The sequence below is a fragment of the Mauremys mutica genome, chromosome 2 (assembly GCF_020497125.1).
Source record: "Mauremys mutica isolate MM-2020 ecotype Southern chromosome 2, ASM2049712v1, whole genome shotgun sequence".
In the NCBI taxonomy this organism is placed as follows: domain Eukaryota; kingdom Metazoa; phylum Chordata; order Testudines; family Geoemydidae; genus Mauremys; species Mauremys mutica.
In genome coordinates, this window is record NC_059073.1 from 21102948 (window position 1) to 21128941 (window position 25994).

General features: G+C 44.8%; 1 protein-coding gene and 1 long non-coding RNA gene across 7 annotated transcripts in view; one reads left to right on the plus strand and one right to left on the minus strand.

Annotated features, from left to right (window-relative positions):
- Window positions 1–25994, plus strand: part of CYRIB (CYFIP related Rac1 interactor B) — a 151657-nt gene that overhangs the window by 9726 nt on the left and 115937 nt on the right. The window contains exon 1 of one of the 6 annotated variants that reach the window (XM_045004746.1): window positions 23595–23652. The exons of the other annotated variants lie outside the window; for them this stretch is intronic. Coding sequence (XP_044860681.1) covers window positions 23610–23652 — 43 coding nt within the window. The 5' untranslated portion in view covers window positions 23595–23609. Of the gene's footprint in view, window positions 1–23594; window positions 23653–25994 lie in introns of those variants that run through there. 6 annotated transcript variants of the gene reach the window in all.
- On the minus strand, window positions 122–20171 carry LOC123363595. The gene is made up of 4 exons (XR_006576825.1): window positions 20065–20171; window positions 4695–4728; window positions 3418–3553; window positions 122–2097 (listed from the first exon to the last, which is right to left on the minus strand). It is a non-coding gene; the product is annotated as an uncharacterized LOC123363595 (long non-coding RNA).

A 25994-nucleotide genomic window follows, 5' to 3' on the forward strand; every position in this document is an offset into this window, starting at 1 on the left:
GGAATTGGCAGAATTAGGGAAAGAAAGGGGTTTGCTGCATTCAATTCAACTGATTTTTTTGTAGATCTTCTTTACAAAATGCTGAGCCCTTGCTGTCTGCACTCGTTGGAGATGGCAAAAAAGCAAGTTCATAAATACGCAAATAATCAATCAAAAGGTTTGTTTACAATAAAGGGATTTTCTTCTCCCTGCCTTGGGCTTAAAATAACCATACAAATCAATAGCCCACAATCCTTAGCTTGTTGATCAAGCAATAAAATAAGGTACAAAGAATGGAAAGCTCAGCCATTGGCACTAGAGTGGATTTGATGGGGCCTGCTCATGGCTCAAATAAGTAAATTACAAAGAAGGGAGTGGCTGGACCCATCCATTTGCAGATCCCTGGGGCCTGATTCTCCTCTTACACCTGTTTTACACTAATGTGTTTCCACTGAAGTCAGTGGAATTACCCTGACTTACACCAAAGGACATGACAGAAGAATCGGACTAAAATGACCTTCAGTGGAAATAGGACTTAAAGAGGCATAGTCTTCTATGGGGAAGATGTCCTAGTGGTCTAAGCATAGGATTGGGAGGCAGGAATTTGAGTTATGCTTTTAAACCTTGATAATGACTCCCTCTGTGACCTTAATGTCACTTGGCTTGTCTGCCTCAGTTTCCCCACTTGTAAAATGGGATTAATTCTGTTTACCTACCGGACAGATGTGGTTGTGGAGATCAGCTAGTTAATGTTTGTAAAGTGAATTGAAGATGAAAAGTAATAAGGTTAGAACTCTGGAATATTAGCATTACATAGCTCTAGTATCTCTTGTGTACTATTCATGTTCTTCCCTTGCAAATAAAGATAATCACAGCAAATGTCAGTCCCAAGGAAACACCAGTGAGTGGATAATGTTCCTAGTTTCAGTCACTGCGATTTCCAGTAAGTCCCAGTTTGAAACCCAGCGATTATTAATTGATGATTCAAAAGATTGCCATTTGTCAGTTGGTAGGAGTTGCAGGCTAATGTTTCATCATGCATGCATGGGTGTGTGCATGCTCCTCGGAGGCTGTTTGTGATTCTCCAAGTATCAGACTGAAGTGACTGACATGATGTTGGAGGGCCATTTTATTACTGACTGATCTGGATAAATTTCCTTTGAATAAAAGCAGATTATCCCCTTATGTTACAGCAGATGCCGGGTTTGAGACCTTTCAATCTTTGTTATTATTAATGCAAATCTTGCACCTGTTATTGGCTAACCCATCTAGAAGTTCAGCCTGAGAGCCAAAAATGTATTGGACTGGCCTGTGAGAAGAAAAGCACTTCTGCTTTTGAGGCTTTGTACTTCCCTGTCTGAGAAGGGACAGCAGCAGGGTGTGAGCTGCAAGCACGACTTCTGTATGCAAAAGCCACCTCTCTTTCTTAAGGAAGAAGCTACAGTGCATTTCAAAAGGAATGGTTGTGAAATACAGAGGATATTAACAAAATAATTATAGCTAGTTGATTTGCCTGGTTTGTGGTTAGAACTTCATATTCTGATTCCCAGCTTGTCCAGTGAATAAATGAGCTGTTATCTATAAATGGATCATTCTTTTAAAGTCCCTTTTTAAAAAGACAAGAGGAATAGGGCTTGTGTTTGCCATGTCATCAGTTGCCTGATAGGAATAGGAAACATCAAATGGTATCTGCTTTCATCACAGCAGGATCACTAACCCTGTATTTTTTTTGTTCTAAGAGGAAATAAATTCTGAAGGGATCTGGGATTTGATTACCATGTTGGTTTGGACTGGATAGTCCCTCTGGTCTGCTATTTATGAGTGGCCAGTACCAGGTTTTATAGAGGAAGGTGCAAGAAGCCTTTCAAGTAGGTAGTTGTGCAGTGGAAACAGTAAAATGTCTATTATGCAGATTCTCCAGTTTCAGAGGAGAGAAGTAATCACAGCTCTGGGGTGTGTTACTCAAACAGGCATGCCAACGAGTTCGCTGGGTCCAGTAGAAACAGGATCAGGCTCGTGACCAGTAAGCACCTTTTAAAACGTTGCTGATACGGTCTAGAGTATGTTTCTTTAGACAAGATCCTTACATTGCTTGGTAAGGAGCACGTAATGGATTTTCTATAATACAAACAGCACAATTAATAAGGCTTAGACATGGGAAGACTTGAGAAAAAACAATTAGGCCTTACTGCTGTGCCTCTAAATATGAACAGGCCAGATACAGATGTAAGAGGTTTAGCCAGAGCGGCTGATTAGAAGTTTAATGCAATTTGCAACGTGTAGAAAGGCCATAGTCACTCTAATGAACTGTTATTTCTTCTTAGTGAAAGTTACTGTAGGATAAATGGCAGATACCAAGTTATTTGAGGCCCAAACAAGGCATTTCTTGTGTTTTTGTTTTGGGAGAGTGTAAGGGAGAATTTCTTGCTAAAGTGCATGGAACTCTGTTAGGGTCAGATCCACAGCTGGATAAGTCAGCCTAGCTCCAGTGAAATTCTAAATGGAAATTCTCTCTTTTCATGATTGGGAGACTCTAAGGACCTGAAGTCTGGGGAAGGGAGGGGTCTCAGTACCTTGCAGCAGCATGGCCTAGCTCTGCAGCGGGTATGTAACAAAATGCATCTCTTCTCTCACTTCACCAGAGTGGGGGGGAGAGTTCATTCTGTTTGTCTACAAATATCACTAAACATCTGATTAGATATTATAGGTTGGATTATCAGTTGCTGTAAACTGGCCTAGCTCCAGTGGCCAAGATCGGCCCCCTTTCCACATGAGTAACACATCACTGGAGCTGTGATAGCTTCATTGGAGCTAGGCCAACCAGCTGAGGATCTTTCCCATCATGCCCTGTCACTGTGTCTCAACCCTGACCTAGAAGGCCTAACTTTAGAGGTGCAAAGCTAATTCAGGCTCTGTGCCATATCTGTCTCATCAGCGAATGTGTAGGTTTCCTATGGCACTCATCACTACAGTGTCCAAGCACAGTCCTTTGCTGAGGAAGCGCCAAGTGTGGTGGTGGCTTCTGTAATGGAGACATACAGCTCCACTAGGAACTGAACTGAGATGACCAACTCATAGATGCCTCATTCTTTAACTCCACAGAGGCACAATTCTGGGCCTTAGGACTGCTTCAGAATGCTGGAAAACGTATACTGACAATACCTATGTATTAGAAATTGCCGGAGCAGGAATTTGGATTCAGCAATATGAGCCTTTGTCTGCCAGTGGAAAAGGAGTGTCCTTGCCTTAGCATCTTCTGTGCAAAGTGAAATCTGAAAATTATCGTGGTAGTACAAACCTATCTTAAACCCCTCTCATCTGAGATCCTTTATGAGGCGTAGCATAAGCTAATTTTGCCTTAGCCTTAGAGCTTGCAGCACCAATCTTTGTGGTACATACTCTTATACTCACCCTTTATTTAAATATGAAAGTTCTCACCCTTCTAGGATCTTTCCACCCAAGAGATGCTGAAGAATCCTTGTAGGATCGGCCATGTGTTTAATACATCACTGTGGCTCCTGTTCCCACTGGCTCCTTTGGTTTGATGAAGTTTGTATTGAATTGTGCTGCATTTCTAACAAAACAAACAAACAAAAAAAGTGTATCAACCCATCTTACTTGCAAAAGTACTGCAACAAATCTCTCCTTCTTGTCTATCTACATTGTATTTATTACCATAGTACCTAATGTGCAAGCTCTCCTTTATTTTTCAGAGTTTGCTGCCTAGACAAGGGAGGATATAAAATCTACTAGCTAGGGTAGAAAACTGAGAATCAGGACTCCTGGGTTCTCTTCCCGGCTCTTTATTGAGAGAGTCTCAGTAAGAGTGAAGCTCAGCCAGACTCGGAAGAACTCAGAATCCACCTGGCTCTCACACCATTAGACTGCAACCCTCTGTATTTAAGAAATAATATAGATGCTAGAGGTATTATGGAAACCTAATCTGCAACCTAATTTGTTGTAATTCCACAAAGAACCTGTCAGCAATAATCACTGCAACCCTGGAAGCTAAGATGCACTCGATGCCTCCAAAATACTTATGTCAGTTATAGTAACTGCCAAGGGGACTGTGTGAAAAGTTGGAATCACTCACAGCAAAAAGTGGGGACCAATATACAAACAATTCTCAGTCCATTGTAATCAGAATACATAAAAACTACTTGCAAGACTTTTAAAATTTTATCAGCATTAGTAAGTCTAAAAATTAACCCCTCTTGCCAATGGTCCCATCAGAAAGGACTTGCTTTTCAGGCTCAATTCTGTGTAATTCAAACCAGTCATGCTAAATAAAGCCAGACACGATCTTCTGAGTGCAGTTAATGGACAGTAATTCATGCACTGTTTGTGGCAGTAGCAAAGGCGTGTTTAAAAAGGAACACCATTAACTTCTTACCCACACTGGTCAGCAGTTACTAATATTAGTCAACCCATTTGACCTTAGTGGGACAACTGTGGGAGAAACTGACCACTTTCAATCTGAGTTTCTGAGCTACACGTTGTCTAAATGGGACCATGTCAGTCAACTTGTGTCCCATCAGTCTTGACTGTGGGCCTTTAAGGAAAAAAACAACATTGATTTCATCAACCTATAGTGGTGATTTTCAACGTGTGGTCCACAGACCCTTGGGGTCCACAGACTCTATGATTTCTAAAGGGGTCTACACCTTCACATTTTTTAGGGGTCCGCAAATGAAAAAAGGTTGAAAACCACTGACCTCCAGTAAGCCTTACTGCTGCACGGCCCAGGAGCTGTGAACCCAGAAAGGGAAGGAAGTTTTTAGTGACTGAAATACAGAGAATAATAAAGTCAGATGAACTGGAAGTCATGTCCTAAATTCGTAACATTGCCATGTCTGATGGTAAGACATCTCAACTGAGGAACTACTGACTTATCAAAAATTGACAGCAGAGTTGGACTTCCTGTTTCACTGCTCTGGAAATACAGAACACTTCCTCTTTGCACTAGTTATTTTAAACTGCTTTATTTGAAGGTACAAAATTATAACTTCTGGGAACGTGCAGATTATTAAAGCACTGCTGAGCAATTGCTTCCACAGTTAGATGGATGCTTGGTAGTAGGTTGCCTAGGACATTAAAGGACTTCTGTTGTCAAGGGAGTAACCTGAAATCCAGTGAGATCTGTATCTTTGCAAAAAGTTTCAGAAGGCCTGGCAGTGTCTAGATGCTCCTTTTTATATCTTTCCTCAAATCTATGCTTCTTAGAGGTCTCTGGATTTTTACCCCCTCCCACTGACACACACAGAGATGGCTCTCCTATATATCTGTCCTTCAACCTCCATGGCCTTGCATCGCTATCACATCCTTCCAGCTGGAGAGTGGTGGACATTTTCTCTAGAGTCTCAGGGCTGTTCCTTAACTCCAACAGAATAACTGGAGACCATTGCCAGACCTCAAAGCTCTATTACTAACTCCACAGGATACTTGTATTAAGAGAGCTCTGGGGACAAAGATTCCTAGAATCGTGTCCTCTAACATGGCACAGAGAAGCCCAAGAGCAGAACTCTAAGAACTAATAACCTGAAAGTCAACCAAAAAACAAACTTGGTAGGCAACGTTAGTTTCGTTCAGCCATGCCATCGCAGATCCTCCACCTCTGGGAGTTTTCCTTATATCCCCAACCTGCCTACAGAAGTTACAGGTCACTTGGAAATCAAGTTAAACAATATCTTAAAGCCCTTTTGAAAAGTTTGCACAGAGGGCTGGCTTCTCTATCATGATGTTCACATTGATGCCCTTTCTTATAATGAGAGAGAGAGAAGACTCTAGTTCAGGTGTAGACAGTCTATCACGAACACCCAACTTACTGTTCTTGCAACAGTAAACTATTTAGGCAATGTAAAATACTTTTGGGCCTACTCTGGTCTCCACTCCAGTTCTGGTAATGCCATTTTGATGACATACAGTCACTGTAACCAAGGGGGAGAATTTCTGTGGTGCAAGCGTATGCAGCCCTAGATTGCCCTCCTCGCAGCCTTTGGCTTTTTTTGCTCCATAAGCAGCCATAAACTAGAGCAGCTTCGCAGGTGGCTCTAACTTATGCTGGGGGCTGCACTGGTCTCCAGCCAGCCCAGAATTCATGTTGTGCAAAGGTGGCTTTAAAGCCATCTTTTGGCCTTCCTCCCACTAGGCTCTGCCTTCTGCACTGTGCCTCAGGAAGGTGTAGCACCAAATTCATCCCTCCCTTTGAAGCCAACAGGTGGAGGAGCTCTTCTTCTGTGCACTCCTGATGACGTAGAGCCATTTTAACCCCTACTGTAATTCCCTGGGAGACAATAGAGTTATGGCAGGGATGAATTTGTAATTTATAGCACACAACTCCAGGTCAGGGCTGAAACACGATGGTAGGGAGGATGCTGTGTCCTTTGCCAGCATATATAGGAGTGGAGGTGTTAGTTTTCAGAGCTGTGGGTCTGGAACTTTTCACCAGCATGACGTTAAAAAAGTAAATCACAGAACCAAGCTTGTTTCCTCAAACCCTTTGCCACTAACAAAACTGAATGAGGCCAGAAGCTGCTGTTTTGTGTTTGCAGATGACTCCTGAGGCAGCTTGCTCCCTCTAAAGGTCTGGCCGTGTCCCCAAAATATGATCTATTGTCCATTAGTAGGTTCATCTGGCACTCTGTTTTTGTTGAGGCCTCAAGAAATATTTACTGTAAGGAGCAACGTTCTCTCTTTAATATGTTCCATATATCACAAATATCAACGGGCAATTGCCAAAGACAATTTATCAAATTAGAACATTAGTAGGATTCCCTATGAATGAACAAGCTATTCAAATATCTATTTAAGGATTGGAACCAAGTATCTTTGCTGTGGTTGCTGGCTTGAAATTAATTTCTGTTAGAGGTGGGTTTCAAACACCATGAAAACTTCCGGCTGAAGAAGGGAAGGAGACCCACCCTGAGATTTTGGGTGGGAGGGGTTAGTTCAAGTCCACCTCCAGTTTTTCTGTTTATGTAATTAGTGTTTACCAGATAAATTTGTGTGTATAAAATATATAAATATTTTAGATGCACTAAGATTTATGTATTGCTGTGGCTCTTAGGAGCCCCAGTCATGGACCAGGTCCCTATCGTGCTAGGTGCTGTACAAATAACAAAAAGATGGGCCTTACATCTAATCTACCTGGTGTGCTGTATTACCAGACCTAGCCACCCACGCTAGTTTGCGCTCTTCGTTTATATTCAGATTGAAAATGCTTTTTGTCGTTGACTGCTAGTATGTGTGTCTTACTACTGGACTCTTCTGATCTCTCGTGCAAACAATACAACAGCAAGACTATTTCTCTCCATAGACTCTCATGGTAGCTCAGCCGCTTCTAGGGGACAAGGGAGGAGAACTGGGGTGCCTGAAAGGGAAGAATTTGCTCAAGTGAACACGTTGAATATAATGGGCTTGATTCTGCAGATCCATCATGTATAATGGACCTGATTCTGCAATCCTTGGATATCCTTGGACCTCAATGGGAGTTTTGAATGCACAAGGAATGTAGGATTCAGCCCAGTGTTCCCTACTTTGTCCAGAGCTGCTGGAGAGAGTGCGCTGTCAAAGGCAGCAAAGAGAAACTTTAGTTTGCTCCATGGATTTTTGTATAGCATGTTGCCTAGTGGTTGTGGACTTTGTGGCGTTTCTAGGTTCTCATTTTCTTAGGGATTCACTGCCTCTGAATCGTTTACATAGTGCACAGGCTGTTGGGTCTTCCCCTTCCACTTATCTCTAGCAGGCATGATCCTATGTGCACAATGCAAGGAAAGTACCATTCTCAGTCAATGTCTGAGTTAATGCAACTTCCTCTTATGATTCTAAGCAATGCAAATCCTTCTTATGTATTCCCGTGGGGGAAGGGAAGAGCCGCCTTTGCAACATTAATGACAGAGAGGAACCTGAAGTGGTTTTGGCTCTAGCAGCTGCATGTGGTTCACGACAAGTCATTACACTCCACATGATGTGCTAAAATTCAGCACGTGTCGTTGTCTGAGCACTTGGGACAGAGCATTGGCACCACCAGCAGAGGACAATCAGGCAACATCTTCTCAGAAACAGCAGGTCAGAAGCCTACGCTTCAGTGGACTGGGCTGATCCATTTCCTGTGAGTCTCTGCAGTCCCCATGTGTTAACTGACAGCGGGAGCTCTTTTTTAATGGTAGTATAATAGGCAATATGTAGTAAGGCTTGCTCTGTTGCCATATCCCTGCCTCCTGGCTAACTTTTTTTCACTAACTTCCAATCTTCTAGAGATACTTGAATGACTTTCTGCTCAGAAATGCTTGCATGATAGTTCAAAAAGCAGCCTTTGATATAGGTGCTGGGAACTAGGAGTGCTGCTTCACCGCCTGGCTTGAAGTGGTTTCCATTATAGACAGGGTTTACAGTTTGGTTCAATGGCTCTCCACACCCCCACTATACAAATTGTTCCAGCACCCCTGGCCTATTAAATTTTGTTAAGGGAGAAGCAACATTTGTGGCTGGATATTTTTCTGATATTCTTGAAAAGGCCATTTCACTTCTCACTACAAGTACAGTGCAAATTATTAAAGAGCAAGAATTCCTACCTCCAACCCCCACAAAACATTATGGTTCATCTGCAGCACTGAACACAATTCTTATAACACAGTTCTAAGGTTTATGTTTTTAGACCGGTGGAATTAAATGTAAACTGTTGAATCACTATCTGAAAGTAAATCTGAAGAGAGTTCAAATGATAAACAATCATAGTATTAAGAACTCTTCCCACATCTATATTGTATAAGTGTACCTAAGTCCATTGTACTCGGAACTGACCCACTCAGTAAGAGTCGAAACATGCAAGGACTTACCACACTCAACTCACCTTTTATTCAATGGGAGTTGAGGGAAGCTTGGCATGTCAGGGCTTGCTCCCTAATAGCATATACAGTAAAACTGGGCCACGTTGTCTCTGCCATGTGCTGTGACGGAGCCGTTAACTGAAATGCAGGTATGAAAATGCACCTGAATTCAGGGCTGGTAGCAGCAGATTCCATGAATCTGCATCCCCTACCTAGTATTGGAGGAATCTGAGATCCAGAAATAAAAGGGCTTGGTGCTAGATTGAGCCCATCAAGCTATCCTACCTGGTGCTGCAGGCCATGTGCCCCAGCTTTCTTCCTCAGTGGTCTTTTGTCACCTCTATAGAGTGCCTCCATGGGTATTTGTTATATGTTGCTTCTGGTCTCCTCTAGCAGACGTGGAATGTGGTTAGATTCATGCAGCATGTAGCATTTTGGGGATTTAGGATTTGCAGAACTGTGTGTATGTATAACACACGATCTTGTTTTGCAGACCACATCCCCTTTCCTTCACTTACTGAGACCCAGTAGGCATGGGCTTGGATGCCATTTGTGGGTGCTAAGTTTGGAGATAAGTTCTTTGTCAGGTTCCCCATGTTCTCCTAAGGAAGGTAGTGAAGAAGGGTTAAAATAGAGTGCCTTAAAATGTAGTTATTTTATTTAACTAAGTGCTGGCAAGAAATCTAAAGTCAGACTGGCAGTCCTGGAAACAGAAGTGTTCTGGCAACATCTCAGCCACTGCAAGGTACCTCACTACACCCTACCAGTGTACCTCTACCCTAGACCTCCTATGTGGTTCATTCAGTCTCTATCATGTTTTATTCCTTTCTGCTGATCCTCCCAGTGAGGATATTGGTGGCTTTGTGACGTGGATCCCTGTCCATTAGGAATTCCACTCTCGTGCCACATAGACCACCAAAAACTATTAGATGCTTAATGGCTTCCAATCACTATTGGACTGGATATGAACTGATGACCTAGAGGAGAATAGCAATGAGGCATCTGCTCCTCAGACATGGATTTGTCTCATTTTCCAAACCACTGATGACTTGCACTTTCATGGTACTTTCATTCCCTTAGGAAATCCCTTGGGTTGATATCAAATAGATGGTTATTTTTGGATTCTGTCCCAAAGAATAGTGTTGTGCTCTAATTTACTGTACTCTAATCCCCACATATCAATGAATAGGTCATCAGACAGTAGTAAAGATCCAAAAAGCTTTATTGAAGGGGAAACAGATTATTAATAATAGAGTAGTTCCATGTATTGTTCTGGAGCCAAGTAAAGCTAATAGCCAAGTAAAGCTAAATTTTTGCTTTTAAAGGTAAAAGTGTAAAATATTTAACTCTAGATTGACGGCAACATTCAGTGGCTACACTTGTCAGTTAAAGCATAGCAATAGTTAACTTTGCTTCAAAGTGAGAGATGCAGTTCCCAAGCTGTGTAGTAAACATCTTTAAATAGAACAAAAATCTTGGAGTTGCTAAGGACCTATATTAATTTTTCTCCTTTTGTACTGGGAAAGGAACATTATACACACAACTGTAATTCTGAATCCATTTATTTTAAATCTCCGTGTATGCCTTTTTTTTTTCTCATCAGTCTTTAGAAATCAATCTTTGGATGGGTTGATTGGTCATTAATTCCCCTAACAGAATTTGCCAAGTGCTATTTCAGATTATTCACTAATATTTGCAGTAAAGTCTCTATCTGAAGTCAGTTACAAATTCTTAGGATTAAGGTATGTCATCATGCAATTAAAGATTACATGATAATGCATATACACAGAGCCAACACTGTTGCAGAGGGGAAGTTGCTGGATTCTATTATACCTCATGCTTTGTCAGCAAAATATTCACCAACGGTTGGACTGCATAAATTTTATTACGAGTGATTAAAAAACCCCAGAAAGGATGCAGCATAACTTTTCATCTCTTACATGGAGTTTATAGACCGCTCAGAAAAATCTTCTCTTCTATTAAATATACTTTTAAGCTTTCCAAAAAATGGAATATTGGTGTCTATTTTAGTCACTTTTCTGACTGTAAACTTTAAAGGGCTGAATTTGATGCCAGATTTAAGTTTAGTATGCAGTAAGGATTTCAAAGACGTTATGCTCAAGTTCTGAAAGAAAGGGAAGATGGAAAAGTCTGACCTCTCATCACACCACCTTTCTGCTATTCTCCCCTGATTGAGCAAAGCACTTTTGTAATGTCAAGCCTGTGCTCAAGTCCTTGGCTGAATCAGGGCCTGGCTCTGTGTTCTGTCTGTCCTCCAGACACCTGGCAATGATCACATGACACAAAAAGGACCTGCTGCCATATTCCCTAAGCAGGTGAAATTCTTTTTGCCATCAGTGGGAGTTTTGCCTGTGATAGGAGTACAGGATTAGGCTATGTCTGTGCTTCTAGCTTGCTGGGTACCCTGGGACAGATAGTGAATAATGCATACTTTTTTATGTTAAAATCCAAATATACTATGTGGTGGTGGTTTGGGATTCCTTAATCTGCAGAAAAATGATACAATGATCTTGTGTTGAGAAGAGAGTATGGTCTAATAGAAAATTGGGGGTTATTTTAAAAATCCCCTGCACCAATTAATGGTATTCTTCAGATGGTGACCCTTAAGAGCACATTGATGTAAATTGCATTGAATATAGTGTGTATTTTAAAAATAGACACATAGCTGATGACACTGACTAATGTCTGTTAGGTTTTTTCCCCCACCATTTAGAAACTGTGTTCAACCCTGCTCAAATTATAAATGAAAATGTATTTGGATGTCACAAAAAACAGGTTTTGGTGAATCAATCCATCACTTTTACTTCTCTGAGCAGGACAGAGCATATGTTAACATTGCAAAAACTGTTCTTAACATAGGTTAGCCAACCTGCATTGCGTTACTTGGGTTAAAGTAGCAGTGAAGACACAGCAATTCAGCTTTTAATTTGGTTTAGCAGCTTGAGTTAAAGGCTCCAGGAAATCTTAAGGCTGAACTCAAGCTGCTAAAGAGAGTTAAAAGCTGAGTTGCCCTGGCTTCACTGCTCTTTTAACTCAAAATAGCTAAATCAGGTTAGATAATCCAGTTAAGAGCACGTTTTTTGGGGGTGGTAGTGTGTGTGCATGTCACGGGGGGAGGCGGGGCAGTGTAGATGGAACCAAAGACCGGAATGGGGGAGTTTTCAAATTGGCGTCGAGGCACAGAAGCAGAATAGTGGCAGAAACAAGTCTCAATGTTGCGAAGTGCTGAGCACCCTCAGATCCCACTGAAGTTAATAGGAGTTGAGGGCACACAACAGCTTGAAGAATCAGGCCCTTACATAATCCACTCAGTGGTTCTCAACCTATTTATCAATGTTTGTATTTACCAATACTACCTGTATGGTCCTGAGGATGTCACATGGGACACAGCTGTGTGCTGATTGGGCTGCAGGTTGAGAACCGCTGTTTTATGCCTATGTTACACCTGGCTTTGCCTATTATTGTTTTGGTTATATTTGTGCTTATATACTGACTTTTAGACTCAGCACTAGAAAATATTTCTCCCCAGCCATTTAGCAGAGGTCCTTTAACTAAGTCACCTAGCTAGTCTACCATTGAAAAACAATGGTTTTGAATGCTCATGTGATCTAAAGAAGATGTTACAGGTGAAACTGTAGAGGGGAAAACAGCTGAGCAGAATTAAAGTGATCCTCTGACTAGTCCCTGGAGGACAACTAGACGCAGTCAAAACAATTATGCATAAAATTATGTTCTAATAATTCTATTAATGGATGAAGTCAGCACCTAATTAAAAAAGCAACAATGTTTCAGCGAAGGACATAATCAAATTAAAAGCTGATCTTACATTCCTGAGGCCAACACAACTCCCACTGAAATCAGTGGAGTTTGCCTGCATCAGGAGTGCAGGATTGGGTTTATAGAAATAGTTTTCTCTTTCTGGCGGAGGGTAATTAGTCCTGTCTTTTTAAAATGTTGTCTCTTCCTTGCCTGTAACAGTGAATATATTCATTAGTTGGAATACTGTTGACTTAGACTATTGTAAGGGGGAGAGCGGATGGCTAGACATGAAAACTCACTACGGACACACTATCTAGCTTTGGGTGAGGTCCTCGCTGTTGACCAAAGTTTACAGCTGAACTGACCAATGCAGAAGGGAGGGTCAAGTAAGATGCCTGAGGTCATGGAGGCCCTGATTCAGCAGTGCATTCCTATTCAACATCACACTTAAACATGTGCTTAAATCTAGTAACTTGCATGTGAGTTAAGCACCTGCTTGAGTGCTTTGCTGAACAGGGTATATTTAAGCACATGCTTAAAGAGTTTGGGGCTGTTGAAGTGAAAGGATTTTTGTGGGCTTGGCTTGAGTGGGCTTTGGATCACACCCTTGCTGATTGTGGCCAAAATGAATCACTGAGCCTGTGTTTGAATCTAGTCAAAGGTTCTGTAGTTCTGAATTCTTTCTAGCCACTGCTTCCTGATTTGGACAACACTGAATTGTCTAGAGCATTGTTTAAACTGGTTTCTCTTTCACTCTTCCACTTCGCTTTTGCTACCAATAGCTTTCAGAACACAGTGGCACATCCGATGAAGAATTACCCTCCAGTGGAATAAGAATCTGTCCCCCCAGTTACTGGGGGAATTCTGCATTGTACTCAGCTCCACAAGCTAATCAAAGACTCGGCATAGTGTACGGGATGTTCCTCTATTTTATAATGGGGACAAAGTACAATTAAATTAAAAGCTGCAGTTTCTCTTCTGACCTTCCTTTATCGTTATTTTACAGTCCTGTTTGTAGTGCAGTTTCAACACCTGCCAATTTTTGTCTACTGCTCTCCCCCACCACATACGAGCAGGCAGAAATGCAGAAGGCAGGCAGTGATGATATCACAACAAAGACGCTGTATTGTTGTAATATCAACGTTCTCTCTGATCATGGGCCAACACCGTACCCACGGGTATCTCTTGACTTTCAGGAACTGTCCGCTAGCTGTGATGTACTGTATTTGTTGTCCTAGGGCCTTGGCCACACCAGACTTGGGAACTGCCCTAATCATTTGGTACAAGTAATTGTATAAAAGAAATGACTGATGCAATCAGCATAGTCTGGTGGTTAGAGTATGAGAGTGGCAGTCAGGAGATCTGGGGTCTTTTCCCAATTTAGCCCTTGATTTGCTGGAGTAAATTGCTTAATTTCCCTGTGCCTCAATTTCTGCATCTGTCTTATGGAGATAACAGCCACTTTTTAAAAACAGCGTTTTGATATCCTGGGGTGAATGGCTACACACAATGTCAAGTACTGTTATTGTATTGGGGAAAACCCTACAGGCATTCTTGTAAGCATAGGACAATCTGACCTTGGCATTTTGTTTTGTCTCTACGTGTTGAAATTTACATAGTTGATTCGTGTTTTGTTACAAGTGTTTATATTTCTGAAGAGGCAAGGTTGGCGAGGTAATATCTGTTATATTGCAGGATTTGTACTTGCTGAAATTAAATGTGTAAAGTCTTAAAGGACAGTACAGTCCGAAGGCAACTACTTCAGTAGTCTCCCATGTGTTAGACACGGTAACTGGAGCAGAGAAATCTGAAAGTGGGAAAACATAACCTTAGTTTTATTTGTAGCAGAAAGGTGATATGCACTGCTCCCATATAACAAAGGATTGCTGCAAAAGCAACTGCTGTCTTTCATTCTTAAGATTTTACAGTAAAAAATTCTCTTAATGGAAAAAAAAACCTCTGGATATGGGGAAAAGCCTGCTTTCCACATTGAGACATGTAATGGAAAACTTAATGGGCCCCCTGGATAAACACTACTAGACAATGCACCAGATTGTGATTGCTGTGTACAAATTACAAAAGAGAACTTCCTTTTTTTATTTTTTTTTAATTATTTCTGACTTTCTCCCTTAGGCTGCCATTAAAATTAAAAGTAATAGAACGATTGTAACTGTTCATGGTGCCTGGCTCCCTTGGGCTCGGGACTTATTTTAAAAATGTATACAAGTTAATTATTAGTTTTGGGGAACATTTTAGAGCAGATTAGTAAAACCACAAATTCACTGACAGATCTGTCTTCAGACTCCTACATTGGAGTTGTGCTGTACAATAAAATCAAACTTGGAGATGTTCAGGTGTATGAAGCAGCTGACAGCAACAATTGTCACCTACAATTTATGTGATACTAACTGGCAAGGGTAGTCTCGTCTTGGTCTCTGTTACTATTAGTCTAATAAGAAGCCGTTCAGAGGTATTTATACAAGAGGGGAACACTTGGAGTTAAGATCTGAGGCAAAATTAATGGTATTCAGAGATTTTTTTTTGTAGTCATTAGGGATTACTTTTTGAAAGTATCCACTAATGTTGAGTAATTCAGTTGAGTGCCCAACTTGGGACAGATGATTGTTACAGCTTCTGAGAACAGCAAACTCCAGTGGAAGTACTATAATAAACCTTTCTACTGTTTCAGTAGGGCTCTTCTGTCAGCTCTGCTTACAATGTCCTCAATAGTCCAAGTCCTCAACCCTCAGGCAAGGTTATGTGCTCGTACGTGTGTTTAATGGGACAAACTATCTGCACTATGAGGACAGGATCTGGTCATTTGATGACATGATACTGCATGCAACCCAAACGGAAAGCATGATTCAGAGTCTCCTTGAAATTGAAGGCTTGGACATCAGTGGGAGTAGGATTGGCCCCTAAATATGAGGTTTTTAAAGGTTCTACAAGTGGTAGGATGAGACTGATCCATGAAAATCTGAGACTGAGTTGCGCATTTCAGGGTGGATGGTACCCATACCCCCTATCAGCCACCACTTTTATCAACTAGTTTAGAGAGAAAATGTCATGGGGGGCAGCAGAGAACATTATGGGTTAAATTCTTAGGTTCATCCAAACTGCATGGAGGACAAATCAAATCCCTTCCACTTCCCTGATCTTGGTGCTGCTCAGTGAATCTCTTCTTTCTTGTGCTGTTTTAGACCAGCCCGCCCTTGGCTCGTACATAGGCTTTTAGTAGCCACAAGGACCAAAAACAAAGCCCAGGATCAGCATAGCCCAGGGAGCATGCTCACTTCTCCTTTTATCTAATTATGCCTATTGCAGCAGGAGGTTGGATTTTGTGGCGTGGAAGCCCCCATGTTGGCTGTATGTCACTGGAGAATCACCCTTGCACTGGAGCAATCCTCCCTAGGCTGTTTGGACAGGTTTTGTGGTTGAAGTATGCCAAGCAGTGCATCATAAAGCAGCCACTCTGAGCCCAAAGATCCACTATATATATATATATATATATATATAATTAGTTTGCCCAGCACTGAGTCCATGTATCCATGCACAGCACTAAGGGTGGAATCCATGAAGGGACTTGGGTATTGCAATGCTGACCGTCACGGTGCTAACTGTTAGGGCCCCAGAAAGTCACAGGAACAATATTGCGATCCACAAAGCTTGAGTTCAGCACCTAAACTCCCTGTACTCTGAGGACAGATGGGTGCCTTAGACTGCAATCCACAAAGCCAGCATGCTAGATGGGGAACTGCCTAACGTAGCCAATGGGAGACTCCAACCAGAGGTGTGTGCGCTAAGCCCTGCCCCTCTCAGATAGGCATTTACATCGGGGCTGCAGGGAGGCACCTAGCTCTGCTAGTGCTCCATGAACTGGGGGAAGATAGGTGCTTGGTTATCTGAGGTGCATGAGGGACCTGAAACAAAACAGCTGGGGAGGGGCGAGGAGGCCCTCCTTTAGAACCTTTGACCTAGTAGGGTGCTCACACCCAGGATGTTGGAGACCCCCAGTTCAAGTCCCCTGCTTCTCCCGAGGAGGAAGAATTTGAACAGGGATCTGCCACCTCTCAGGTGATTGCCTCTCCACTAGGCTATAGAATAGTCTCTCTCAATGTCTCCTCTTCAAGTTGTTCTGCTTTAATTAAACAATGACATATTTAAATGGGCCAGAGAGAGAGCCTGAGGACAGAGGGCAGTCATTCTGCGTTTGTGTGAACTTGCCCAAGGGGCCCAATCCAGGAGGCATGCTCAGAGGCTGCCTACTAGATCAGGCCCCCACATGTGACTTGAGCAGCCAAATCTTACCTGGTTTGTGAATCGCTTAGGTGGGGGTTGGACTAGATGACCTCCTGAGGTTCCTTCCAACCCTGAGATTCTATGATAGGTGCTCGGACACCTATCGTGAGGCAGCAGTGAGCCTGCTCAGGCAGAATAGAGGCACCTAGAGTGAGGCTGCAGTGTAGGTACCCAGAGGCCAAAATAAACTTGGGTGCAGAGTGAGGGTAGAGGCCTACAAGGTTCGGTGACAGCCAAGCAGTTTTGTGGCTTGCAGTGGTGCCTAAAAATGGGACTTAGGTGCCTAAGTACCTTTGTGGATCCCCCTGCCTTTAGTTCCTACCAGTCTGTATAGAAGCTTTGAATAGTCTATCAGAGTATGGATAACAGCATGAGTGGACATATGCACTAGTCCTGCCAGAAGCAATGGTAATAATAAAGTGAGTACATGTCTATGATCTGAATCTCTGAGTTTTCTGTTCCTCACTCTCTTTACTAAAGTGGGGTTGAGGGGAACTCCATATTCATTACTATTGACAGTTCCAGCAATAAACGTGAGTTCCTCTCTTTTGAAGAGGAAGTAGCTGAACCAGTTAAGCTTCCTGGTGGCTACACTCCTCCTAGCTTTCAGTGTGGTTCCTCCAAAACAGGGGTGGGCAAACTTTTTGGCCTGAGGGCCACATCTGAGTATGGAAATTGTATGGGAGGCCATGAATGCTCACAAAATTGGGGGTTGGGGTGCGGGAGAGGGTCAGGGGTGCAGGCTCCGTACGGCGTTTACCTCAAGCAGCTTCCAGAAGCAGCATCATGTCCCCCTTCCGGCTCCTATGCAGAGGCGCAGTCCGGAGGCTTTGCGCACTGCCCCATCCGCAGGCACTGCCCCTGCAGCTCCCATTGGGAGCTGTGGGAGCAGTGTGCAGAGCCCCCTGGCTGCCCCTATGCATAGGAGGTGGAGAGGGGATATGTTGCTGCTTCCAGGAGCCGTGCAGAGACCTGGCATGCACGGAGCGGGGCAAGCCTCCAACCCCACTCCCTGGCCGGAGCGAGGCAAGCCCTGGCCCCCGCTCTTCAGCTGGAACTCAAGGGCAGGATTAAAATGTCTGAAGGGCCTGGTGTGGCCCCTGGGCCATAGTTTGCCCACCCCTGCTCTAAAACAAATCATCTCTGCCCATAGTGCTTCTTTTTATCTTAATGCTGTGTTTATGAATACCCAAACCACTAAAACCTTAGAGCCAGCCACCTGCTTTCTCATTGCACTACACTTCTGTCCTTTTGCCCACCTGTCCTGCTTTTCATACAGTTCCTGAATCGCAGCACGGAAGCTAGCAGCCTTGAAATGATCATTGTTGAGACTCTTGGCATTAAAGGCAGCTTGCCTATTCTATTGTGTGGCCACCACACTCTAGAGCTAGTAATGCAGCAATGCCAATTTTAAATAATAAAAGAGTGTTTGGCTTCAGAAGATGCAGCCGCTCTAAAGGCCAGTTAAGGCCTCTTGGGAAACATTTTGAAAGAAATGTTTTACTTGGATATCAGAAAAAAATAAGATCTCTTCCTCTTGTGTGTGTGAATTCTTACTGAAGGCTGCTGCCCAGAAAACAGGATCTCTGTTTTGCTCATTTGCTCCTGCAGCTTAGCCTACATGTAAAGTCTCTTAATCCACAGTGTGTGACAACCTAACAATTTCCACAGTAACTGTGTCAAAAAAGGATGTTCATGACTCCAAACAAGGAACAATCAGAAAAGAGCAAGTGAACTCCTAGGAGACAAAGAACTGGTTTTCACGCAAATAGTATTTGTGTGGCTATGAAGGTTTTTAAAAAGGCATTTAAGTTTTTAAAACAATTATAAAAAATCAAATAGTACATTTTAAAAAACTCTACTCACTATGTGCTTTGTAATTAACTGCAAGTAGACAGGTTGGTCACTGTGGCAGCAATTCTGCAACGGTACGACACCCCCCCTCAGCATGGGGCCCTGCCTGCACCGAGCTCATTGCAGGATTTAGGCCTTTTGCTCAGAGCTTGCAATCTGATTTATTTGGGAAGAAATTTGTGTGATGCACAACCTCATTTTAATGAAGAATTTCCGGCCAGGACCCCAGACAGCATGGAGAATGGCATTTTGAAGAGCAACATGGTGTCCTCCACACAGCATGACCCATGTTAGGTCATGCTGCATGAATGATGCCATTTTGCTCTACAACAGGGTGTCCTCCACACCCTGTGACCTTGAACACATGGTGTGTCCGAGGTCACACCGGGTATAGCTTGCATGCACCATATATACGAAGACATGCTGTGCGGAGCAAAATGGCATCCTCTGCCCGCTAGAGATTACCACGACCCATGTCTGCTGACGGTGCGACTCCCAGTTTGGGAACTGCTGACTGAGGCCATCAAAGGCAAAAGCTCTGCCTTTGGCTGATCTAGGCAGTGCCCAGGTGCCCCATAAAGGTAGGGTGACCAGAGAGCAAGTGTGAAAAATTGGGATGGGGGTGGGGGGTAAGAGGAGCCTATATAAGAAAAAGCCCCAAATATCACGACCGTTCCTATAAAATCAGGACATCTGGTCACCTTCCATAAAGCAGCAAGGCCTGGTTATACAAGGTGCTGCCCAAGCAGGCACTGAACGGCGCTGCAGTAACATCGGTCAGAGACGCGGGGCGCTTGGCGCTGGGCTGCTCCTCATACGGCTGAGTCCCCCCCAGGGTCCTGCAGGAACGGGGAAGGTGGGCACCTTGCTGCCAAAGACTCCTTGCCCCTTTGAGCAAGTGTGGGACAAAGCTGGGGGCCTGCCGGCCTCATGTGAAACTCGCTGGGTGTGGTAGAAATCCTGCTACTTTCCTCACCTGGAAGCAGGCGGTGGGATGGTTGAACTGGGGTGATGGAGGAACCCCTCCTGGAAGAGGACCTGTCCCCAGGGCCCCATCCCCTAGGGCCCTCCACAGCCCCAGAGCTGCCCCTCGGGCCTTCATGCCGGTAGTTTAGGGCGTGAGGCTAAGGCTAATAGGAAGCAGCCTGTGGGTTTCCTCTGCAGCCGAAAATGGTGGCGCTGTGCCTTTAAGAGTGAGAACTGGTCTCTACCCGCCCGCCTCGCTTTCCAAACCAGTTCAGAGACCGAGATACGCAGAGTTTAGGCAGGTGCATGTGCAGGCGCATGCGCAACGTGTAGGTCACCGGCGCGCAGGCGCAATCACCTGCTTGCTGCCCCCGGTACATCCGGGTCATTCGCACGCCCGCACGGTCTCCCTGGTGGTTGCAGCCTGTTCCCTGCGGCGGCCCGGTGCTGCCAAGATCGGCCCGTCCCCTCCGCGGGGGCTCCGGCCGCAGCGCCGCCTCGAGCCGAGCGGGGAGAGGCGGCTCCGGGTTCCACCCACGCCCGCGCTGGGGCGGCTCGGTGAGTGTCAGGGGCGGGCGAGGCGGGGCGCAGCTGCCGGGGGCGGAGCGGGCGGCTCGGCTCGGCTCCCCCATCCCCTCCCGTCCTCAGTGACCCCGGCACCCGCCCCTCCCCCTCCAAGCGCCGCCACTCCTCCCGGGACCTGCGTCCTCCCCCCGCCTCCTTCCGCTCCGCGATGATCAACCCCCCCCCCGTCCCCACTGACCCCTTCCGGTGCCCGTACCCGTCACCTCCGACCTCCCCGCACTGACCCTCTGTGCTCCCCGTACCCGTCACCTCTGACCTCCCCGCACTGACCCTCTCTGCTCCCCGTACCCGTCACCTCTGACCTCCCCGCACTGACCCTCTCTGCTCCCCGTACCCGTCACCTCTCCGACCTCCCCGCACTGACCCTCTGTGCTCCCCGTACCCGTCACCTCTCCGACCTCCCCGCACTGACCCTCTGTGCTCCCCGTACCCGTCACCTCTCCGACCTCCCCGCACTGACCCTCTCTGCTCCCCGTACCCATCACCTCCCTCCCCTCCGCCCCACCCCCACCCCCACCCCACTGACCCTCTCTGCTCCCCGTAACCGTCACCTCTCTGACCTCCCCGCACTGACCCTCTCTGCTCCCCGTACCCGTCACCTCCGACCTCCCCGCACTGACCCTCTGTGCTCCCCGTACCCGTCACCTCCCTGACCTCCCCCCACTGACCCTCTCTGCTCCCCGTACCCGTCACCTCTCTGACCTCCCCGCACTGACCCTCTGTGCTCCCCGTACCCGTCACCTCCGACCTCCCCGCACTGACCCTCTCTGCTCCCCGTACCCGTCACCTCCCTGACCTCCCCGCACTGACCCTCTGTGCTCCCCGTACCCGTCACCTCTCCGACCTCCCCGCACTGACCCTCTCTGCTCCCCGTACCCGTCACCTCTCTGACCTCCCCGCACTGACCCTCTGTGCTCCCCGTACCCGTCACCTCTCCGACCTCCCCCCACTGACCCTCTGTGCTCCCCGTACCCGTCACCTCCGACCTCCCCGCACTGACCCTCTCTGCTCCCCGTACCCGTCACCTCTCCGACCTCCCCCCACTGACCCTCTCTGCTCCCCGTACCCGTCGCCTCCCTGACCTCCCCCCACTGACTCTCTGTGCTCCCCGTACCCGTCACCTCTCCGACCTCCCCGCACTGACCCTCTGTGCTCCCCGTACCCGTCACCTCTCCGACCTCCCCGCACTGACCCTCTCTGCTCCCCATACCCGTCACCTCTCTGACCTCCACTCATGCCCACCCCCACCCCATGGACGTTCTGTGCTCCCCATACCCACCTCCCTCACTGACCTCCCCTGACCCCGCTCCCTCGCCTCACCTCAGCCCTGCTCCCACCCCCACTGACCTCCTCTGCTTCCCGCAACTGCCTCCCTCACTGATCTCCCCTGATCCCACTCCTTCACCTTAGCTCTGCCCTCACCCCACTCCACCTCACCCCCAATGACCCCTTCTCCTGCCCATACCTGTCACCTCTCTGATCTTCCCCAACCCTGCTCCCTCACTTCAGTCCCGCTTGTCCCTCACTGACCTTCTCTGCCCTGACCCCGCTCCCTCACCTCAGCCCCACTGACCCCCTCTGCTCCCCATACCCACTTCTCTCACTGAGCTCCCCTGACCCTGCTCCCTCATCTCAGTCCCCCCACCAACCCCCTCGGCTCCCCAAACCCACCTCCCTCACTGTCCTCCCCTGATCTCAGTTCCACTCCCTTTTCCCCATTGCCCCCCTTCTGCTGTCCATACCTGCCTCACTGACTCCTTGCCTCAGCTGCCCCATCCCCTCCACTTGGCCTCAGCCCTGCTCCCTGATTTCCGTTGATGTCCCCGCTGCCTGAGCCCAAGCTGGCTCTTCCCTGCCATACATACACACACTGATTTTCCCCACCATCTTCTTAGTGGCCCCATCCTTTCATTCCTTTCCAAATGCCCTCCTGCTGTTTCCCACGGTATCTCCCTGCTGACCAGGACCCCCCACTTTCCGTATTCTCACTAACCATGCATGCACTTAATATCACCCCCCACTCAAACACACCTGCCTTCCATCCTAAGTCAACTGTGGTCCTTCTTATTCCTTAAATGCCCCACTGTCTGCATCTATTGCCTTACCTTGCTGGCTCCACTAACAATTATCCTAAGCTGGTTACCCTCCACTTTTTTTTTCCTCCTGCCTCTCCACACTGACCCTAGTTCCCCTCCCTCAGCTTCTTTTTCCCTCTTTCCAGCCAACTCTCATCAGTTACATCTTCCCTGACTGTCCTCTTGGCCAGTTCTTTCATCACAGGCCATTCTTTTACCCCATGTTCAAACCTCCCAGTCATCTATCCTCTCTCTCCACCGATCTTCTACCTATTGCCCAGGGCCTGGTTCCTAGCATCTGCCGCCTTGCTCTCAGTCAAACACTGGTGACCAAATCCCATCACTTCTCACTGAACTCCAATTCTTTCATCCCTTCCTGTTATGTTTTCTCTTCACTGAGTAGTCTATCAAAGTTCTTAATACTTCCATTCATTTCCTCCCTTCCTCATACATTGATCCAACTCTCCCCTTAAACCTGGCTTCTTTCTTTTCGTTCCTATCATTCTTCTCACACCCTCAGCCATACCTTCATCACTTTCTCACTCTACTGGCTTCTGGGCTCATCACTGTCTTCATCATCATCATCATATACTGTCTGCCTGGATTCTCTCTCCTCCACTGCCTGCTTTATTTCCATGTATGCCCTGCAGGCACTTAATTATGACACTTAGAGGAGGCAGCAGGAGTGTGTAATTGTTCATCCCTTTTATTTTTTTTAAAATCAGTATTTTGACTGCAAGAAACTGCAGTAGTCACATGTTGATCTATGATTACTTTGCCTCTGGAATGCAGTGGTTCTCCGCATTCCCCCTTTCCCCAGGTCTCTGTGGGTACTGGGCACCCCTCCCCTGAGAGGGCTGTATGCATGGGACATGAATCTATGAAGAGGGGCTCAGCAAAAAAGTGTGTGGAAACCTCTGCACTGGTTTGTATAAATTGTCATGTATAAAACATCTTCCAGGAAGAGTGTACCCTGGATCTATCCATTCCCAAAGGATTTAATCTTCTTTCCCTTCCAAATATCAGACATTGGCAAATTTCCCCACTCATATAAGTGGACACATCTCCATCGATGTTAATGCAGTTGTGTCTACTTGTGCCAGTTAGTGACCTAACCTCATTTTCTACTTAATTTAAATGGCCTTCTCTTGAACCCATTTGCATTTGGGGCACTGTAATCACGCCACAGAATCCAAGATACATAGATCATGTCAGAATTTGTAGTAATTGAAGAATAGTATGAATGTTTGCTGTTGACCTCTTTCTGCAGGCTAAACTTGTTGAAGGTACGTCTAGTTTCTCTAAAAAGCTAAGACTAAAATATGTAATGGTTTATCTAGAATACAAAACTCGTTGTGAATTTATGGTAGTATTGGTAATATCTTGAAGTTTAGACAGCATAATAAAATGTTATCTATAGTAGTAGGTGATTGACTCATGGGGCTATAATTCCATCTGGGGTTCAGGTGAATTCCTAAACCATGAAAGGAAAGTAATAATTTATTTAAAAAAAATTTTTTTTGAATGGAACTGATGATAAAATCCAGTTCACAGGTCACTAATTTTCTCTTGCTTGATTTAAGAATATGTGGGAGAAATGTAATTCAGAGCCTCTGTTCGTCACTTTGCAGTTGAATCACTGCTCATGAAAATACTAAGTGACATTTTTGACATCTAAAATATTTGTATGTAGACTGCTGCTGTGAAGATTCTTGGTATTTTTCTTCCTTTGCATTTTCTATGCAACTTCATCAGCATCCTAGACCTTGATGGCAGTAATAGTTTGACAGATGTCAGTTTTTTTGCTGGAATGATGAAGTCTCATTGTTCATTTACACCATTTTTAATGCCTCTGATGGAATGTGCTATATAAGTGCAAAGTATTGTTGTTCTCAGGTGTGCATTGATCCTCCCCCTATTACACAGGAAAATAATTTTGTAACTTCAGTCATGGTATATTCTCACCTAGATTACATTTGACTCCGTACTCTCTCCTATTATAAATTGAACCTGCTGACTCTTTACACATCACTGTCTCTTTACACAATACTGGAAAATTGTTCAATTGTTTATGCTCTTACTACTTCAGAGCATTTTAGAAACACTAGTGAACTACGACTTTCAACATACCAGTGATTTGGGACAGCATTATCCCCATTTTATGAATTGGGCTGGGTAGGGAACTGGGGAAGAAAGATTAAATGGTTATCTAAGGTCACATAGTAAATTATTGGCAGGGCTAGAACTTGAATCCAAATATCCTCCTGGTTGTGTGCTCTTCCTGGTAAATTGCTCTTTACCGAAGTGCACAGATTTAAGAGGTTTTTCAGCGTTCCACTTTCTTTAGTATCTTTACCAGGAATGATTCCAGAGTGCTTTACAGACACTGTTGCTTCACCACTAAAATGCATCCACTTTTGGGATGGTATACCGTACTATTCCATATCAATAACGTGTTTAATAGGAAAGTGAAAAACTTTTTATCTAAGTCAGACTATAAGATGGTGGCGTAAGTAAGCAGAAAGCTGTTAGTAAGGTATTCTTATTATCATTAAATGCATTTGTATTAAAAAGTGCTCAGACGCTCTAATTGGATCAAGAACCCATTGTGCTAGGTGCTGTGCATTTGTATAGTAAGAAATGGTCTCTGCCTCCAAAAGCTTTCCTCCTCTAAAGATTTCTATGTTGTCTTTAACTATAGTGGACCATTGTGTGACGATGCCATCCAAATAAATCATGGTAAAGCAAGTTAAAAATACTGTAGGGAAAATATGTAGATAGTTTTGATACAACAGCAAATACCCTGAACAAAGTTCCTAGACCTCACTCATAGGGCAGATACTGGGTATTGGTATTGTAAAGATACAGAGAGGCAGGGAATATTCCTATTGAGCACTAATGAATTATTGAGCAATACAGTAATAGAAACTGACTCTGCCATTTAGAAGATAGTGTTTAGAGGGACACTAGTGATGGTTTCTAGTTACTTGGAGGATAATAAACATGAATTATTTTAATTATTTATTGGCGGTTTTTTCTAGCAAATACTTCTCTTGGGCAAATGAAGTATTCTCCATCACAACTGAAAATCTTGCTATAATCTTCATCTTACACCTTCATTGCTTTTTGCTTGCACTATTGCTGCTTCTGCTTTGGGCTCACCAAAGATTTCCAATCTCCAGCATATGCAGAAATTTACTCTTCACTTCCTCATCCATTCAAAGTAGCATGACCAAATGAATCCTAGCATTAGTTTCGTGAAATTCAATTTAATTTCAGGGCCTGTTTTAAACTTACCGTATTATACTCTCTCACACTCAAGAACTGAGACTGGTAGCCAAATACAAGTTTTTGGCAGCATTTTGTTTGTGTCCATAGAGTGTGTTGTGTGTGTGTGTATGTATTTCGTATTTTAAGACCCTACATAAAAAAGAAACTGCCAGATGACACTTTGTCACTGTTGAGCTAACAAAACATATGGAACATCACCCCCACCCCCCGTGCCCACCTCCCTCCCTGAACTGAGACATGAGGTATATTCTTGTACTCTGAGTGTGCTCACTCAACAAGTTCTTACGTATTCACCCATGACAAATAATTTTCAAATACTGGACAATGAAAGAGATTA